This window comes from Cnephaeus nilssonii (genome assembly GCF_951640355.1).
Source record: "Cnephaeus nilssonii genome assembly, chromosome: 3".
NCBI classification, from domain to species: Eukaryota; Metazoa; Chordata; class Mammalia; order Chiroptera; family Vespertilionidae; genus Cnephaeus; species Cnephaeus nilssonii.
Window position 1 is genome coordinate 101527102 of NC_137074.1, and position 21328 is coordinate 101548429.

At 34.7% G+C, this 21328-nt stretch overlaps 1 protein-coding gene across 5 annotated transcripts in view; it reads left to right on the top strand.

The window, feature by feature from the left end:
* Positions 1 to 21328, top strand: part of USP25 (ubiquitin specific peptidase 25) — a 192489-nt gene that overhangs the window by 71959 nt on the left and 99202 nt on the right. For all 5 annotated transcript variants that reach the window (XM_079766497.1, XM_079766498.1, XM_079766500.1 and 2 more), the window contains 2 exons: positions 8628 to 8790; positions 14354 to 14440. In XM_079766497.1, the coding sequence (XP_079622623.1) occupies positions 8628 to 8790; positions 14354 to 14440 (250 nt within the window). The remainder of the gene's footprint in view (positions 1 to 8627; positions 8791 to 14353; positions 14441 to 21328) is intronic.

The window sequence follows — 21328 nt, forward strand, 5'->3', positions numbered from 1 at the left end:
AGCATAATGCTCTCCAGTTCCATCCATGCTGCTGCAAATGGTAAGAATTCCTTCTTTTTTATAGCAGCATAATATTCCATTGTGTAGATGTACCATAGTTTCCTAATCCACTCATCTGCTGATGGGCATTTAGGCTGTTTCCAAATCTTAGCTATTGTAAATTGTGCTGCTATGAACATAGGGGTGCATATATCCTTTCTGATTGGTGTTTCTGTTTTCCTGGGATATATTCCTAGAAGTGGGATTACTGGGTCAAATGACAGTTCCATTTTTAAATTTTTGAGGAAACGCAATACTGTTCTCCACAGTGGCTGCACCAGTCTGCATTCCCACCAGCAGTGCATGAGAGAATCCTTTTTCTCCGCATCCTTTCCAGCACTTGTCATTTGTTGATTTGTTGATGATAGCCATTATGACAGGTGTGAGGTGGGACCTCATTGTTGTTTTGATTTGCATCTCTCGGATGATTAGTGACTTTGAGCATGTTTTCACATGTCTTTTGGCTTTCTGAATGTCCTCTTTCGAAAAGTGTCTATTTAGGTCCTTTGCCCATTTTTTGATTGGATTGTTTATCTTCCTTTTGTTAAGTTGTATGAGTTCCCTGTAAATGTTGGAGATTAAACCCTTATCGGAGATAACATTTGCAAATATGTTCTCCCATACAGTGGGCTTTCTTGTTGTTTTGTTGATGGTTTCTTTTGCTGTGCAAAAGCTTTTTATTTTGATGTAGTCCCATTTGTTTATTTTCTCCTTAGTCTCTCTTGCCCTAGGATCTGTGTCTGTAAAGATATTGCTACGACATATGTCTGCAATTTTTCTGTGTATGGAGTCTTGTAGGATTTTTATGATTTCCTGTCTTACATTCAAGTCCTTTAGCAATTTTGAGTTTGTTTTTGTGTATGGTGTAAGTTGTTTATCTAGTTTCATTTTTTTGCATGTATCTGACCAAATTTCCCAGCACCATTTATTAAAAAGACTGTTTTGACTCCATTGTATGCTCTTGCCTCCTTTGTCAAATACTAATTGAGTATAATGGCGTGGGTCAATTTCTGGGTTCTCTATTCTGTTCCATTGGTGTATATGGCTCTTCTTGTGCCAGTACCATGTAGTTTTGAGAACCGTGGCTTGGTAATATAGCTTGATGTCTGGTATTGTGATCCCTCCAACTTTGTTCTTCTTTCTCAGGATAGCTGTGGCTATTTGGGGTCTTTTTTTATTCCCGATGAATTTTTGGAGAGTTTATTCTAGATCTTTGAAATATGCCATTGGTATTTTAATAGGTATTGCATTGAATCTGTAGATTGATTTAAGTAGTATAGACATTTTAATGATGTTGATTCTACCAATCCATGAACATGGTATGTTCTTCCATTTGTTTATGCCTTCCTCTATCTATTTTTTGAATATCCTGTAGTTTTCGGGTACAGGTCTTTTACGTCCTTAGTTAAGTTTATTCCTAGGTACCTTAATTTTTTTGGTGCAATGGTAAATGTGATTTTTTTTTTCATTTCTCTTTCTGTGAGTTCATTATTGGTGTATAAAAAGGCCATAGATTTCTGGATGTTAATTTTGTATCCTGCTACATTGCCAAATTCATTTATTAGTTGTAGTCTTTTTTTGTTGTAGTCTTTGGGGTTTTCTATGTATAGTATCATGTCATCTGCGAATAAGGACAGTTTTACTTCTTTTCCAATTTGGATGCCTTTTATTTCTTCTTCTTGTCTGATCGCTATGGCTAGTACTTCTAGTACTATGTCGAACAGGAGTAGTTAAAGTGGGCATCCTTGTCTTGTTCCTATTCTTAGGGGAAATGAGTTTAGTTTTTGCCCACCGAGTATAATGTTGGCTGTAGGTTTGTCATATAGGGCTTTTATTATGTTGAGGTATGATTACTCTATTGCCACTTTGCTGAAATTTTTTATCAAGAAAGGGTGTTGGATTTTGTCAAATCCTTTTTCTGTATCAATTGATATGATTATGTGATTTTTGTCCCTCAGTTTGTTTATGTGGTGTATCACATTTATTGATTTTCGGATATTGTACCATCCTTGCATCCCCAGAATAAGTCGTCCCACTTGATCATGGTGTATGATCTTTCTAATGTGTTGCTGAATCCGATTTTCTAGAATTTTGTTGAGGAATTTAGCATCTATGTTCATCAAGGATATTGGCATGTAGTTCTCTTTTTTTGTGGTGTCTTTATCTGGTTTTGGGATTAGGGTAATGCTGGCTTTATAGAAAGAGCTTGGAAGTGTGCCATCCTCTTGAATTTTTTGGAATAGTCTGAGGAGGATGGGTTTTAGTTCTTCTTTGAATGCTTGGTAGAACTCCCCTGTAAAGCCATCTGGACCAGGGCTTTTTGCTGGAAGATTTTTGATCGCTCTTTCAATTTCTTAGGTAGTTATTGGCCTATCCAGGTTTTTTTATTCTTCTTGGTTGAACTTTGGGAGCTTGAGTTTTTCTAAGAATATGTCTATTTCATCTAGGTTGTCCATTTTGTTGGAAGAGAGTTTTTCATAGTATTTTTTCATAATCGTTTGTATTTCTGTGGGATCGGTTGTTACTTCACCTCTTTCATTTCTGATTTTATTTACTTAGCTCCTCTCTCTTTGCTTCTTGGTGAGCCTGGCTAGCGGTTCATCAATCTTGTTTATCCTGTGAAAAAACCAGCTCTTGGTTTTGTTGATCTTTTGTATTTTTTTTTTTTTTTGGTCTCTATGTCATTTATCTCTGCTCTGATCTTTATTATTTCCTTCCTTCTGCTTATACTGGGTTTTTCTTGTTGCTCTCTTTCTAACTCTTTGAGTTGTAGGCTTAGATAATTTATTACCATTGTTTCTTGTTTTTTGAGGTAGGCCTGTAGAGTTATGAACTTCCCTCTCAAGACTGCTTTCATTGTGTCCCATAGATTTTGGATTGTTGTGTTTTCATTGTTGTTTGTTGCCATGATGTTTTTTCATCTCTTCTTTGATCTCTTTGGTTACCCAGTCATTGTTTAATAGCATGCTATTTAGCCTCCAGGTGTTTGATTTTTTTTATTGTAGTTGGTTTTTAGTTTTATTCCATTGTGATCTGAAGAGATGCATGATATGATTTCTGTCTTCTTGAATTTGAAGAGACTTTGTCTGTGTCCCAGCATGTGGTCTGTCTTTGAAAATGGCCCATGTGCACTTGAAAAGAATGTATGTTCTGTGGCTTTGGGGTGAAATGTCCTGAAGATGTAAATTAATTACATATGGTCTAGTGAGTCATTTAGGATTGATGTTTCTTTGCTAATTTTTTGTTTAGAGGATTTGTCCAGTAGTGTTAGTGGGGTATTAAATTCCCCTACTGTGACTGTATTGCTGTCAATCTCTCCCTTGATATCCTCCAGAAGTTTTTTTTTTTTTTTTAATGTATTTGTGTTTTCCTGTATTGGGTGCGTATATGTTTAACAGAGTTATATCTTCTTGTTGAATTGCTCCCTTTAGTATTATGAAGTGGCCTTCCTTATCTCTTGTCATGGCCTTCACTTTGAGGTCGAATTTTTCAGATACAAGTATTGCTACCCCAGCTTTTTTTCATTTACATTCACCTGAAAAATCTTTTTCCATCCCTTCACCATCAGTCTGTGTGAGTCCTTTGTTCTGAGGTGGGTTTGCTGTAGGCAGCAGATATATGGGTCATGTTTTCTTATCCACTCAGCTACCCTATGTCTTTTGATTTGGGCATTTAATCCATTTACATTTAAAGTTATTAATAGGTACTTGTTTGTTGCCATTTTTATTCTTTATGCCTGTGTTCCTTCTTCGCTTCCTATTTCTTCTTTTTACAGCAGACCCTTTAGCATTTCTGCATTGCTGGTTTGGTGGTAATAAATTCCCTTAGTCCTTTTTTGTCTGTGAAGCTCCTGATTTCACCTTCACATTTGATTGCTAGCCTTGCTGGGTACAGTATTCATGGATTCAGTCCCTTCCTTTGCATGACTTTGTATATTTCATTCCATTCCCTTCTGGCCTGATGTATTTCTGTTGAGAAATCAGTTGCTATTCTGATGGGGGATCTTTTGTTGGTAACTTTTTGTCTCTATCTGGCCGCTTTTAAGATTCTTACTTTGTATTTAGTGTTTTCCAGTTTAATTGTAATGTGCCTTGGCATCGCTCTTTTAGAGTTCATTTTGCTTGGGGCTCTGTGAGCTTCTTGGATTTGTGTGGGGTTTTTTCTTCCCTATGTCAGGGAAATTTTCTGTCATTATTTCTTCAAACAGGTTTTCTATTCCTTTACTCTCCTTCTGGCACCCCTATTATGTGGATGTTGTTTCGTTTTGTGTTGTCCCAAAGTTCCCTTAGGCTCTCCTCCTGTTTTTTAAGTTTTTTTTTTTTTTCTAGATGCTGCTCTTCTGGGGTATTTTTTTCAATCTTGTCTTCTAGCTCACTGTTGCGGTCCTCCACTCTTCTAGTCTATTGTTGATGCTTTCTATTGAGTTCTTTATTGCAGCGATGTCATTTTTCATTTCTTCTGGGTTCTTCTTCATTTTCTCTTGGTTCGTACACATATTGTTGAATTTGTCTTCCAACCTTTTCAGCGACCTTATGACCATTTCTCTGAATTCTTTCTCTGACATATTGCTTGCCTCAATTTCGTTTACCTCCTTTTCTGGTGATGCCTCCTTTTCTTTCGTTTGCGAGCTGTTTCTTTGTCTCCCCATGGTCGCTCCTCTCCGGCTATCTGGTTATGTAGCTCTCTCTCTCCTGCATTGACTTAAAGGCACAAAATACAACACAACAGGCACAATGCACAAGGCGCTGAGCACAAATGTATTCACGATACTAATAACCCTAAATAATGGTGACCACCAGAGAAAAGAGAATTAGGGGATAAAAGAGCGCAAAAATGATATTGAGAAAAGGAAATAAAGTAAGAGAGAAAAGAAAGAGAATAAAAAAGAAGGGTGAAAAACTATCTACATGCGGAGAAATCTCCAATAGAACAACAACTAATCCAAAAAAATGCAAACAACAAACACCCAGAGATGAATGCAAACTACAAACAATAACTAATAACAAGCGAGGAGAGGAAAAACAGAAGCATAAAAAAGAGAAGCAATCACACAAACAAACAAACTAATCAACAGTCAAACAAACAACAACAATAGGACAGAAAGAAGGGCAAAACAAAACAAAAAACATAAAACCAAAAACAAAGAAAAAAAGGGAAGAGGGAAATCAATTGGATAGTGAGGAAAGAGTAGAGAGAGGTGTGTATGGACTTGGAGCAGTGGAGTGGGAAGTTTATATGTATGTAGGATGAATTTTTAATGGGGTAAAAAGAATAGGGAAAATCTAAAGCAGGAATAGTGTCAGAGAAACAGGAATACAGAAGGGGAAAAGTGAGGAAGAGAGTGTTTGCATAAAGGTAAAGTTGAGATAGAGTAAAATGATGTCAAAGGAAAAATGAAAATAGAATGTAGGACACTAATCACAAAATAAAATAAAGAAAAAATAAAATGAAACTTTAAAAAAAGGTAAAATAATAGTAGTAATAATACTAATTAAAAATAAAAATATAATAAAAATAGTAAAATCAAGTGAGAAAAAAAGAAAAATATTAGTTTCTTAAATAAATGATAAAAAATAAAAATGTTCAGTAGTGAAGGTCATTCACTTCCTCTACTGTTCTGTTTGGCATGCCTGTTTTCTGTCAGGTATTGAAGTTTCCTGCATTCCACTGCTCCTCTGTGTGGTAAGCCACAATCCTGTCTTCAAGCTGGCAGTATTTCTTTGTTTCTCAGCCTGCCTTTAGTTGTATTTACACAAGAGTCAATTTGTGATTCAACCCTTGGGTGGCAGTGTTTCTGTATTGACATCTGGGGCTAGAAGTCCTCTCTACCCAGTATTTAGTTTTTGTTTTCCCTGCCGCACTTAATACTGGGTTGGGGGAATGGACTGCCCCAGAGCTGGTTTTCTGATCGTTTTTCCCTGCTCTGATCCCCAGGTTCCACAAAAACAACTTTCCCCTGCAGTCTCTGAGAGTGTTTTTAATTGGGAGATCCTATGTACTGGGTTTAGTAATCAAAAGCAAGAACTTAAAGAGAAAAAAAAGCCAGAGTAAGCAAATGGACTGGCGACTTTCCCCCCCAGTACTGGCTGCCTTTCTGTGCCCAGCCCAGCTATGGGTTGATTTCTAGAGTTCCCTTCTGCCAGCAGCCCTGTGGACCCCCTTCCACATTCGCGCACTTTGCTGACTCCAATGGCGGCGGATTTTGTGGGGCGCAGACTTTCTTTGAAACTCTAGATTCTGCTGTGCACGTTTCTCCCTCCAGCCTGGATCGCAGACCTCACCTTTCTCTAGGCAATATTTAACCTTTTCGTGAGAAGGTGCAGGGCTTGTCCGTGTCCACGTATTCGCACTGCTTGAGACCCGGTGTTCATGGGTTCGCATCTGGTCCCTGGGTGTTGTGGTTGTAGGGTCCTGGGAGGTATCCGAGTTCTTCCAGGTTGAAGTTAAGGCTAGGCTTCCAATCACAGCCACTCTCCCCTTCAAGATTGGATTTTAATTTTTGTAGGTTAGGTATATTTTTCAGATATTAGGTATTCTCGAGGTTTCCATAAGTAATGTTTGTGTGACTCATTGCCTAGTCATTATCATAAATGTGATCTGGCCTGTTGGCATTATCAAGAAGGGATCGTTTCTTATTAGTATTTTATTGTAATTAGTCGTTAAAAATGTATAATGGTATAGGCTCACCCACTAGGAAATTCAGGATTGAGTGAAATTCTCCTAGACTTTTGCCTAGCTTATACTTTAAAAATAAGCTCTAGAATTCTCCCTTTAAGTGGGTATTGTACATATCAACCAGGACGTGTACAGTTGCTAGGTGCCTCTCCAGTCGCTTATATGTAACCACTGGTGCTTATTCTTCTTGTCTGTTTGAGGTATTGCTGAGAGTCTCCCCAGAACTCATTGCATGTCTTATTAGTTCATTCGTCTCTAATTACCAAGATATAAATAAGTTTTCTTTATTTATACTTGTAAATATACATATGTATTACAAAGAGAAAATATTTTCAAAAGAAAACACTCTCCTTTATAAGTCAGTAAAAATTCAATATACCTTCTTATGTAAAGCAATGTTTTGTGTCATATTTATGTTTTGTATGCTATGCATTAACTTTTCTCTGTTGAGTATAAATTAGTTACCATGTACAAATTCAATTTGTTCCAGTTGATTGTTATTATTGTGCTATGTTGTGCCGACCTGTACAACTTAAACAGTAGGAAGTGTCAATTGGCTCTTTGACTTTTTATCTCTCCTTGGAAGGCATTTATCATACCTTCCAAGGAGTTATGGTACCTTTTATTGGTAAATAGTTTGAGAAAAAGCCTCTAGTAGCCTAGGTTGCATTCGAGAGGTGATTATTAGGCAAAGTGTGTTGCTAATGTTTGATCACTTGTAATAGTGACAGAGGTGTGAACTGTTTATTTTTAAAGATGTGAGTTTATGTTGATCTTTATATTTTAAAATATGTTGTTACCTGCTTTTTAAAACCTATTCCCAAAGAAAAATTTTATCCTATATTCACATAAGTTATTTTAAGTAATAACTTGGAATCGTACTACATTGTATCTAATGTCTTGTTGTAAATAATGCTGTTAGAATAATCATTTATTTTCCCCCCACACAATTAAGGAATATAACTATATTATTTTCAAATTAATCTGATAGAGTAAAATCTTTAGGATAAAGATGGTGAGCTCAAAACCTTAGAAAAGCTCATTGTTGCTGATATTTTTGTAATGAACAAAATGGGATAAGACACCTGAATATTATTTATGCTTATTTGGAATAGTAATGCATGTCTTGAGCAGGCAATATGCTTATAGTTCATTGTGGGAACTAGGGTTTCCCAGCATGTTGTTGCAAGAGCAAAGTAGCATTGCTCTTGCCATGTTTAGGTATGGTTAAGATATTCTGTATGTGAGTTTATTTTGAAGAGGTCGTATTTTATTATTCTGATTCATAGATATTTATTTCACTGGGATTTTCCGTAGGAAAAATTTTGGGTGAAGAAGTGAATACATAAGTATTTTTTCCCTTTATTTGGCTGTCATAGAGTCAGATCTCTAGAACTGAAAGGAACCCTAGCATTTACCTTAACTTTTTTTTTTTTATAAAAAAGCAGCAAATTAATGGTCAGAGGTGAAAAGTGCATTTGTAGTTTTTACTGTTTACCTGATGATTCAAAGTAATTATTATAAAAACTAGTTATTTTGTTACATTGTAAATATGTACTTCAATGCAGTGATTTCTCAGAAAACTTATCTAGGTGCTTTCTATAGTCCTGCCACTAAGCCTTTAACTTGTTGAAACATAAATTAACATAGTTTCTATTAAAAACGTTATATTTGAAATTTCCTGTTTCTTAGAAAAAAGGCTGCATGTCTCGATTCTTTACCACTGCTATGTTTTTAAAGAAAACTAACCTCTGCTTGATTAAAGATAGTCCTAAATAGTACTTCCCCAAATACATTATCTAGAGCTTAAGTAATTAAAAATCTTTAATTTATACTATTTCCTAGAGTACAGCACTAAATTATAACTGGTTTTGTGTGTGTGTTTTTTTATTATTTTCTCCCCATTGCTTAAGAGTTCTTGAAGCCAGCATAGCAGAAAACAAAGCATGTTTAAAGAGGACACCTACAGAAGTGTGGAGGGATTCTCGAAACCCTTATGATAGAAAAAGGCAGGACAGAGCTCCTGTTGGACTAAAGAATGTTGGCAACACTTGCTGGTTTAGTGCTGTTATTCAGGTAAGGATATTATGCAGATCTTATTGGCTGGGCATGATAGCAGTGGAGAGTGGGTTGGAGTTGGGTTTCTTTTAAATTGTGTACTTGAAACAGAGCTTCAGGCAAGGTTTTAATGTGATTTTCTGTCCAATGAACGAGTGTGGAGATTGCAACATTCCTCAACCTCCTCTGTTCCTCAGTCCCAGGATGGAGTTTTAATAGAAGAGCATTACCTATGCCTTTTTTTGAATTATTTTGAATTAATTTCTTATTTGAAACTAATCTCTTCTCCCTCCCTGAGGTTAGGAATTATTGTCAGAGTGGAAAGAAAATATTTCTGTGTGTATTTCCCTGCAATTTTAGGGATGTAATGAAGATATGAAACCAGAACTAGTTTTTATTTATTTGTGTATGTCCATTAGATCAGATTTACTTGTATATACTAGGAAATGTTTTTCACAGAATCACAGTCTTTTAGATACTATTTTAACGTAATAGGGCATTTTATTTATTTGAGGAGGGTATAGATTTTTAAACATTTTTTTTCTAACTTGGAAAGTCCTTAGTGAAATGTCTCCTGAGCCCCTTATTCTAAAATGAAAATGTTTGTGTGTATAGATATACATCCTTTTCTTAATCTTGAATAGTTTGCTTTCTTTGATTTTTATGTCATATGACTATTGTCAAATTCTTTACCGTTCTCAGACATTGATAACATTATCTCTCAGATTTCAAAACCTTGAAGAATCTCCATAAATAAAATAATCTATGAATAATAGCATTTTCTTAATTTTTATTACCCTTTAAGAAAATTCATTAATATTTTGTGTTTATTTTCCTAATACAGTTGAATTATAGCTTATTATTTTGTGTTCCTGATTACTTTTTAAATCATTGGATGCATATGATATTTCTTTTTATATTCAAAGTATGTCTTAATATTGTAGCTTTCTAAACCTGTGTGAATGACAGCAGAAACTTGTATTTGATATTAAAGCAACTAACTAGTTTTAACATTTTTCTCCAGGATTTTAATTGTGTTTTCTAGGCAACTAATATGTATTTTTAACTTTTTTCCTACCTCAATGGTGTAATTTTTTTACTCCCCCAGCTGCCATCTTTTGCTTCTGGCACATAATGCCATACAATTTTATTTCCTTTAGTTTTCTGTATTTATGCCTCAGTCTTTATAATATACTGTGGTATATGTTAGTTAGTAACTAATATGCTACTTTGTTTTCCAGGCCATTAAAATGTTAAGAAATACTTGGAGTAACATAGTAATACCCTTGTTCCTAGTCTTGATTATACATTATTTACTCACATGCCAACGGTATCTACAATTTTATTTGCTATTTTAGAGTCTCTTAGAACAGACTATCTTGCTTTACTTTACTAGCACTGTTAGTAAGGCTTTTACATTTCACTGTCCAATTTAAATAATTTAGACATTTTAAAATATGGAGCATAATTTTAAGGCTGTGCTCTGAGTGTTCATGAATATGCTTTGCTGCCAGAATTTAGACAAGTAAATGCTATTTCTGTACCATTATGGCCAATAAATGAGGTTCATTGATTAGAAGCTTCTCTTAGAAAACTAGAAGAAGAAAGAACGTTCAAATAATCAATATTTATTATTTAGAACAAGAGGCCCAGTGCACAAAATTCGTGCACTCGTGGGGAGGGTGTCCCTCTGCCTGGCCTGCACCTTCTTGCAGTCCAGGAGCCCTCAGGCCTAAGCCGGCAGTCGGACATCCTCAGTGCTGCTGCGGAGGCAGGAGCGGCTTCTGCCACCACCTCTGCACTCCCAGCCGTGAGCCCGGCTTTTGGCTGAGCAGTGCTCCCCCTGTGGGAGCACACTGACCACCAGGGCTCTCCAACATCCCCTGAGGGGTCCTGGATTGTGAGAGGGTATAGGCCAGGCCGAGGGATCCCACTGGTGCATGATCAGGGCTGGGTAGGGCTCCATGGTGTGTCCGGCCCGTCTCGCTCAGATCAGATCTTTCCTGTTCTAAGTAGCTTTCATTTCATCATGCTCATATATCATGTAATTCCTGGTTGACTAAAATACAAACATCCTGAGGTCAGAGAGCACATCTTCTAGATTATTCTGTACAGTCTGACACCCTGAAGGAGCTCCTTATGTAATCATTGAATGAGTGAATAAATGAACCAAAAAGGAGCAAATATAATTTATGGTAGAATTGAAGACTTACGAAGCTTCTATCAACCTAATGGTGTATGGAATTGAAAAGATGCTGCAGGTTTTTAAAAAATTCAGTATATCATTTAACATGTTTATTCACATCACTTGTTTATATCTCTTTAATTTTCCTCAAAGAACCAAAATAGGTAGTTCAATGAGAAAACCAAGAATTTCATAGCAGTAATCTGCCCTAAACCTCCCTAATAATAGTCCTGTGGCAACTACAACCAGTTCTAGCTTTTTCTCCTGTTATCTTCATTTTTATAAATGACATGCCATGCCTTCCTGTTGAGGAAAGTGAGGATTTAGCACTTTCATTTCACTTGTCTAAAGTCACTGTTTCTCCCATCTACCAGAATGGTGGTAGCTCAAGCTAAAAAAAAACTAGTAGTAAGAGTTTGCATTTCCCATGGCTTTGTGAATGCTGCAGTGATTCATTAGACTTGCCTCTCTGTAACCCTTGTTTTCCTAGATCTGCCCCTTGTTTTTCTGCCTATTTTCTATATGCCTATTCTCAATAGTTTCCAAATGCTCCAACATCTCTGTTATGGTCTTATCAATAATATGTTCGATATGCTCAAACATATTAGCTCAATTTTTTTTTAGTGCTTTACCACAGAAGATTTCTTGGCCTCAAAACCAGACTGGATTCTGATTCAGTGTGCTGTAAGCATGGTTGCTAGCCTTCTGGGACTGGGGGAGTATCAGTTGGGAGTCTGTTTGCATGTTTTTACTTACTATTCCTGCCTATTTATAGCTCTGAATCTCATGCTATTTTTCTCTCCTTATACACACTACTAGAGGCCTAGTGCACGAATTCATGCACGGGTGAGGTCCCTCGGCCTGGTTGGCAATTGGGGCTAATTGGGGTCGGCCAGCCGGGGTGAGGGACCGCAGGAGGTTGGCCGGCCACGGGAGGTTGGCTGTGGGAGTGCACTGACCACCAGGGGGCAGCTCCTGTATGGAGAAGATGCTTCTGGCTTTTCAGGGAGAAGGGCACAGTTCTCCAGTGGGAGCTCAGATCACAGAAGCAAGATTGGGATTCTTTTCACTTATCAGTATTCTCTTTCCTCTTTTAATTCCTCATAAGAATAATCTGTATTTTGTCTCCCTTACTTACATCCCATTTCTTGCAGTATTCATTGCTGCTATTCTTATTGTACCATTCTACTGAAAAGTGATTTCCCAAATGCCAAATCCAAAGGTTATCGTATTTTTCCATGTATAAGATACTATTTTTTTCTAAAATCGTTAGACTGAAAATCGAGGGGCGTCTTATACACGGAAGTCAGCCAAGGAGGGAGCCGCGGGGTTGCGTAGCTTGCCCATACCTTGTCAAACAGGCTTCCTCTAATCATGAGCCTTATTGTTACTGACATCAGCTGATGCCGTATAATTGGACGTGGAGGTGGAGAGTGGACAGGTGCAACAGGAACTGAGCCCACAAAGATGTCAAAAAATAAAAAGTTAAATACCGGTAAGCAGTTGTCTTACTCTGCAAAATTCAAAGTGAATGTAACCAGCTATGCAAAAGAGCATGGAAATAGAGCTGCAGAGAGACAATTTGGACCTCCTCCCACTGAGTGTATGATCAGACAGTGGAGAAAACAGGAAGAACTTAAGATGCCAGAAAAGAAGAAGGCCGTAAGAGGAAAACCAGCAAAATGTTTAAAATATTGATTTCTTAATTTTGGGTTGGAAAAGTGGGAGGCATCTTATACATGGAGGTGTCTTATACACAGAAAAATATGGTATTTTCCTGCCCTTACATTATTGGAATGTGGCACCCTTTGAGAGTGTTGCTAATCTTGTTCTTGAAATTTGTCTGTGATTCTGTGGTGTACTGGAGAATCTTCTGTGGTACTTTATGTCTTTGTTGAGAGGCCCCTGGTAAGGTATTTTTTCAAGCTCCGCAGTTATTCTGATACTTAGCTATATTTGAAAGCGCTTGCTTTCTCTACTCTGTTTTCTTCTGTGATTTCATACGCTACTTCCCTTACTATTCTTATTTTGTCTTTCTTAAAACTCTTTTTCCTGTAGCTTTTAATTGCTTCTTTTCCCATAAAGTTTGATCTTGGTCTACTAATACTGTATTCACATTATTTTGATTTATAACACCTACTTCTCATTGTTTTAACCTGCCATCACAAGACTGTAATCTCCACAAGGGCAGACAGTTGACACATTTTAGTCTTTGCTGCCTGTCTTCCTTTGTATCTGGCATGCAGTGTGTGGGTGCTCCATAAAGGTTTGTTGAATGGATGCATAAGTGAATTATTTCATATGTGCATATTGTTTAGTTAAGAAGTATTTCCAGATCACAAGATAAAATGTTTTCCAACAGTTTCTATTAGTAGATGTATGGTTTTACCTTTAATATTTATGTCTTTAACCCAAATGTATATTTATATATCTATAACTAACTACTACAGTGGGCTACTTTTCTCTACAGCCAACTATCAAAAAAATCTCTTTGTTTTCTTATTGATTGTGGTGTCTCCTTTATCTTCTAACAAGTTGGTAACTTGTCTTTACTTAGATTTAATACATTATCACCTCCTATACAGTGACTTTCAAACTTTATAAACTGAGACTCACAGAAAGGAGTACATTCTACTTTGTAAAACACTTTACGTGTACACATACACATGCATGTAAAAAACCTACAACGAAACTTTACAAACAGTACTCTGTGGTGAATTTACTGTGTATGGATATGCTCTGAGATTTTACATCGTATTTCATTTCATTTTTTAAACAAATGTTTATCATGATGACTGTGGATAATAAGCTATAGTTTATATGCTGTCATACTCTGTGTGAACAATATTGCTATATCTTAGAGTCACATTTATATTGTTATAATTATATATCTCCCTTCTAGGTTGTGTGTCTCCTTGAGCATAGAGATAATATGTAATTTCTTTTTGTGTCTCCATCACCAGACATCTGACCCATAAATTTACCTGTACTATATTTTTGTAGAATTAATACCTCTAGATAACTTACAGTAAACATAATATGTTTAAAAAGTTGTAGACTTTGCATTTGTATACCTTTTATTTTGAGGAAACTGCATATTAGGCACAGTGTAACATAAACAAAGAGAGCTTTTAATATAATATATAGTATGTTTGAGTTGTCCATGTGTAATTTTGACTTTTCAGTACTATAAATAATTGTTAATGATCAAGAACAGTATCTCCAAATATAAGTAATTTGACTTTTTCTCAGGAATAATAGGCCTTCTTGCACCAATTGAAATAATTCTGTGATGAAATGCATAGTTGTCAAAAATAAACCTCTGAAACATCATATTTTTACTGTTCTGTTAATAGAATTTTTCCTTATGTTTCTTAAATTATTGTTCTTTTTCAGTCATTATTTAATCTTTTGGAATTTAGAAGATTAGTTCTGAATTACAAGCCTCCGTCAAATGCTCAAGATTTACCTCGAAATCAAAAGGTAAAATTAAGCAGAGGTTCTTAATTTTTAATTTGTGTTTATTTTGGGGGCATTTCCTTTCATCAAATCTTGCACCAGTGTAAAATTTGAATGTCAACTCATTAATTTCATTCACTACCACAGTGACTTTCAGTTCTTTGTCAGTGTATTGTGAATATGAATTTTTCTCCACCTGTGTGGCAGTATTATGCCAATTTTTGTATAACTTTACTAATTGTCTTTTTCTTTTTCTTTTGGACTGTCCGATTTCATAAACTTTATAGGCTGCAAAGTACAATTCAAGAACTTTCCTTATCTCCTGAAAAATTCTGTTGAAATCAAATGTTTTTTCTGTAGATCATCCCTTTAAAAGCTTCCTTTTGCACTGGCTGTCTTTGCAATGCAAATCTATTTTGTTAGGCAGTATAGTGCAAAAGCACAGATACCAGGACCAGGTTGCCTGGTTCTACTGTGGAGCTAACGCAAGACAGTTCACCTTATCTGATCTGTCTCTGTTCAGTTTCCTTATCTGAAAAGTGTAAATAATAGTAGCAATTATTTTATCAAGTTGCTGTGAGAATTAAATAATATAAAACATGTAAAGGGCTTCTAGTACATAGCAAGTACCAGGTGTCAAGTGTTAGTTATTATATTGTTCATATTAGCTTTTCAAAATATAGGACTGATTTGCGTGCAGAAATTCGTGCTTACTGGACAAAAATTAATTGTGGAGATAATATGCTTGAGTGTAGATCTTCAGTGATCGTCTCATAAACACATTGTAGCCCTAAAGGGAACTAGTTTTCATTAAAGTATTGAACTTTGTATGACCTGTTATTAGTAGTAATGCTGAATTACTCAGTTACGTTTTTCTTTTAGTGTATAATTTTGAAAACTACTTTTCCTGCAAACATATGAAACATTTATAATGCAAGCTAATGGGAATATAGCTTGATTTATAACCAGTTTTTCAGTCTATAATCTTTAGGTTATAAAGTGTCAGGCTGATAAACAAGCCATTTTCAAAAGGGAACTAAGGTAATCTGACAACTCCTCGTACCTCCAGAGAAGCTAAGCAAACCCCTTCAGTCATCACAATGTTCACATGAAAGTTTGGGATTTCTACTGCTCTTTATCGCAGTTTGCTAATTTCAACAGTCCTCTCTTCCAATGTGTCCGTTGGAGTGTATTTATAATTTATATAACATTATTTAAAATTATTACTTCCAATTACATTTTCATATGTATCTTGACCTTTTCTTTTATGTTCCTAGATTTTAGTGCTTTACAGAGTTTTAACTTCTTTTATTCTTCATAGTGTTGACTCAAATCAGTTACTTTTCTAATCTTGCATAATAGACAATTGTGATATCCATGCTTATGTACCAGAGCTAGTTTGGGGATCGTGAGAATGTTCAGCTGAATGCTAGAGAAATACATGAATCAAGTCTTCAGCATCTTTCTAGAGAGATTTATTTCTTGCAGGGGAAGGGTCAGCATGTCCAGGTGTTCCTTTAGCTTAAGGAATAAAAAGAACTTCTACTCCCATTCAGAAAAGACACTTATTTAGAAGAATATTGCACAGTTTTGTAAAAGATTGTTCCACAAATGAGGTATTCTTTAATTTGGCATGGTGACAGCAATACATTCTATAACTTGACATCTTTGAAGCAAATATGTGGGATTTATGGGTAGTTAACCACCCTCTGGTTGGTGCTTACATTCAGTTAGGTGATAAAAGACACAGGTTTTTAAGGTGTCAGTGTAACTTTTATCACTTATTATTTAATAATGCATTTATATGTAGCTCATGCTTGCTGCTACTGAGTTTGAAAACTGTGTTAAGATATAGCATACCCTGTGATAACTTCAACCAAAGCACCGAGATGCCATTTGCTTACGCTGCTGAGCAGGGTATTTTTATCAGCACTTATAGGTTGCCAAAAATCATACATATTGAAATGAGAAAAAGAAATGGAGTCTTTGAAATCAGTTTGTATTTTTGGTAGACTTGGTTATTGTTTCTAGCAGTTGAAACTAATTTTATACATTCTTATTTATTTGTAATAAATATTCATAATTTTAATATGTAGTAGAACTGTGAAGTACCAGAAATTTAAAGATAGATTCTCACTGTAAACATCTCATCCCTATCCACCTTCACACGAACTCTCATTGGCTTAAGAAGTTACAAACTGATAACAAAGCATATGTTAAATATTGAAACACAAAGATGCATAAGCTCATAACACTTAGAAATAATCTTTATATAAATAGCTAAAGTTTTATTAATCATAAGGTTACTAGAGGCCCAGTGCATAAAATTCGTGCACTGGTAGGGTCCCTAGCGGCTGTCAGCCGCCAGCCGGGTATTCCCTCCCTTCCCCGGGCCAGTCTCGCCCCCTGATTGAACTCCCAGATGAACTCCCGGTTGAGGGGACAATTTGCATACTATGCTTTTATTATATAGGATATTACTTAAAGTCTTGATTTAAGAAAATTTCCAAATAAATAATATCTCCCCACTTTTCACTACTCACAAGTGAGAAGCATATGGGAAAGGAATGTGTTTAGTTGAACATCCAACTGTATTACTACACAAATACATGAAGGAATTTTGAATTTTACAAATAAAAGAGCCATTCTGGAATTTCTGTCTTTAGCCATGATGAGGTTATAGAGACCGGATTTACAAGTCTTTGTATATTTTAGAGGATTCAAAGCATAAAAAGTATGTGTTCTAACTATAATGAAATTAAGTGAGAAATTAACAAAAAGATATCCAGAAAGTCTCCCTGATTGTTGGGAATTAAATAAGTAATATATACCTTTAACTAACCCAAGGGACAAAAGGATAGTTCAGAATACTTTGAACTGGATAAAAATAAAACCTTACATATTAAAATTAGAGGGATGCAGCTAAAAGCAAAAGCAATGGTAAGTAGAAAATATATGAATTAAACACCTTATTGGGAAATAAGAGTGGTTTCAAATTAATGACAACGATTTACACATTAAGAACTTGGTGGGGAAAGGCAATTAACTTGAAAGCAGAAGACAAGGAATAATAAAGATAAGAGAATAAATCAATGAAATATCAGAAAAATAATAGAGAAAATTAATGGAATTAAAAGCTACTTTTTAAAAAGATTGGTAAAATTGATGAACTGGGTACACTGAGTAAGAGAAAAGAAGGAAGAAATAAATTATCAATATAAAGAATAAAACAGGGGCATATCAGTACATATTCCATAGATAATTAAAGAGAATAGTGGTATATTATAAACAACAGATAAATATCTTAAAACACACAAGCTATTGAAGCTCACTGATGAAAAGAGATAATATCAGTATCCCTATATTACATTAAAAATGAATATTTAAAAATAATATTTGAACAGCCACCAAAAATTTAACCCCAAAATCGTTTACTGGTGAGTTATACTAATCATTTAAGAAATAAATAATACCAGTTCTCTAAATACTTTTCCAGAAAATTGAAGAAGAGATAAAACTTCCCAACTCACTTATGAGCGTAGGATTTTTCTGAAACCAAAAGGAAAAAAAAAGATAAACAAAAGAAAACTACAGACGAGTATTTCTCATGAATATAGAAATAAAAGTTGTAGCAGATTTTGGCTAATTGAATTCTGTGGTATGTGTAAAGGATAGTACCTTATTGACAGGTGGGGTTTACCCAGGATTACAAGATTGGTTATATGTTCAAAAGTCAGTATAATTCACCACATTAACAGACTATGGAAGAAAACCATATGATTATCTTAGTAGATGAAGAAAAAGGGTTTGGCAAAAAGCTAACGTTTATTTATTGTAAAATATCTCAAAACTAGGGATAAAAAGAAACTTTCTTATCCTCATAAAGCTCATTTATGAAAAATATTAAACTAATATAATACTTAATGGCAAAAGATCAAATGCTTTTCCCCAAAGATTAGAGAGAAGCAAGGTTGTCAACCCTCACCACTTCTGTTAAACATTAGACTGGAGTTTTTAAGCAATGCTGTAAAGCAAGAAAAAGAAATAAGCATGTAGATTGGAAAATAAAACTGTTTTTTTTTTTTTTGCATTTTTATGACTTGTCTCTGTAGAGAATCTCAAGTATTCTACAAAAAAATGCTTAGAAACAAGAAATGATGATCAAGGTTACATGATACAAAGCAAACATACGTAAATCTATTATATTTCTAAATACTTGCCATACACAATTGGGAATTTAAATTTTGAAATACTTAAGATACAATAGCAGAAAATATGGACTTTTAGGGGTAAAATGGACAAAAGATATATATGAAAAACTATAGAATATTACTGAGAGAAATAAAAAGATACATACTATGTTCATGGATCAGGGGGTTCAATATTGTTAAGGTGTCACTTATTCTTGATTTAATCTGTTTATTCACTGCAATCCCCATCATAATTCCAAGAGGTTTTTTCATAGGATTGACAAACTGATTCTAAAATTTATATGGAAAATCAAAATATATAGAATAGCTATAACAATTTCACAAAGAAAGATAGTGTTGGAGGAGTAATTATCAGGCTACAGTGATCAAGAAACTCTGCTACTGGCAAAAACACTGGTCATATAGACCACTGGAGCATAATAGAGTCAAGAAATATTCTAATTGATTTTAGTCAGCGCTGCCAAAACAATTTAGTGGGCAAAGAAAAATCTTTTAAACTTACAGTGTCATAGACAGGAGAATAATCCTCAGTTCTTACAGAATACTATATTATACAGGTATCCCTTTGCTTTAGAAGTCCAAAGAGGAATTTTTGCTTTTATGAAAAAAAGCTGTTCCAGCAATAATGTAGATCTTTTGTAAAACTGAACTGGCATAAGTTGAACTTTCAGAAAGTGGTGGATACTGTTCACTACACATTTTGGCTTAGGAAAAGCTTCATAGGAACTCTCTACTTTAGATAGTGTGGGGAACATGTGTATGAAAAAAATATATAATGGATTATAGAACTAAAAGCAAGAACTATATATAAAAATTGTTGAAGAAAACATAAGAAAAATTTAGTGTTTTGAGTTTAAAAGATGTCTTAAGTAAGATTAAAAAGCACAAATCATAAAAAAATTGATAAATTAGACTTCATTAAAATTAAAAACTTGTAATCTTTGAAAATTATATACAAAAAGAAAAGGCAAGCCACAGACCGGAAGAAATTAATAGCAAAACATGTATCACAAAAAGGAATTGTATCTAGAATGTCTGCAGAACTTGCACAAGTCAATAATAAAAGTAACCTATTACTGTACTGGGAAAAATATTTGAACATATACTTCATCAAACAATATATGTAGATATGCACATGAAAAAATGCTCAACATTTGGAAAATGCAAAATGAAACTAAAGGCGCTGTATACCCACAAGAAGAACTAAAGTTAGAAATACAGCACACATGTGAGTGTTGTAGAAGGTGGGCCTAGAGCTGTCATTACACTGCCGGTGGGAATGGAAAACAGTGCAACGCTTTGGAAAACAGTGTGGTTGTTTCTTAAAAACACCTACACAATCTAGCCCTTCCCTCTGGGTTTTTCCTCAAAAGAAATGAAAGCATATGTTCACACAAAGACATGTGCAGTAATATCCACAGCAGCTAGAACAGGTTAATGGATAAATAAATGTGATATATCTACACAATGGATTACCACTGAGTAATAAAATGGAATGAATTATTATTAATATACAGTCATGAGTGAAGCTCAAAATAATTGTGCCTATTACAAGAAACCAGACTAAAACAAGTACATAGTGTATGATTTATATAAATTTCTAGAAAAGGGACCATGTTTGCCTGGGATGATGAGAAAGAGGAATGAGGTATGAAGAACCTTTGGGGGATGATGGATAGGTACGTTACCTTGATTGTGGTGATGCTTTTGTAAATATATATATGACTGAAGCTCAAAAAATTGTACACTTTATACTATACAGTGCAGTTTATATCAGTTATACTTTGATAAATGTGTTTGAAAAAAACAGAGACCAATATTTGAATAGTTTTTATATGTGGTGGTATTTTCATAATTTAGCCAAATACAGTAGCTGCTTTTAATATCATTTATGGTTTTGCCACTTGAAATTTAAAAAGCCATAGGAATTGTCTGAGAGAAAAATATTTCATTAAATTAAAGTATTTTACTTCTTAAATATGCTTTTTAGCAGAATTCCACTTAATTTTCAAAAGTTGTTTATTTTATCTTTGTGACTTGGCAAGGAGTATCTCAAAACACTGCACTGACTTTACATATAGTGATAAATGAAGAAATTGATCTCAGGAAATTGAGGATATTTATGAAAATTATTTTGTGGATTAAAATTTGTAGTATTTATATTTTTAAAACTTATTTATATAGGACATTGTAGGGGAACAGGAATTACCGCAGAAAAATCATGGATCAGTTTTCTATCTGATTTAAAACTTTTGCATTTAATGTCTGTCATCAATAAGGAATTTCTTATATTTAAATAAAATCCATGTTTTCCATAACTTAGCATTTTTATGTCAGACAATGCTCTTTGTGATTATTCTATAGTTTTGGATCAAATGGCAAATATTTGGAATCAATTTTATTCCCTTACACCTATTTCTTGGAATTCCTTTTTTAATGCATTCTGGGAGCAGCTATTTCTATATTGTTTATATTAGTGTGAAAGCAATTATACACATACACACACACACACACACACACACACCTACAGTTTTATGATGATAAGAACTCCAACTCTGCAAACTTGGAAAACTTTGCTAATGTTTAAATAGCAAAATAAGTTTTATCTGTTAAAATTGACAAATTAGACTGCATTAAGATTAAAACTTGTAATCTTTGAAAAATATATACAAAAAGAAAAGGCAAGCCACAAACTGGAAGA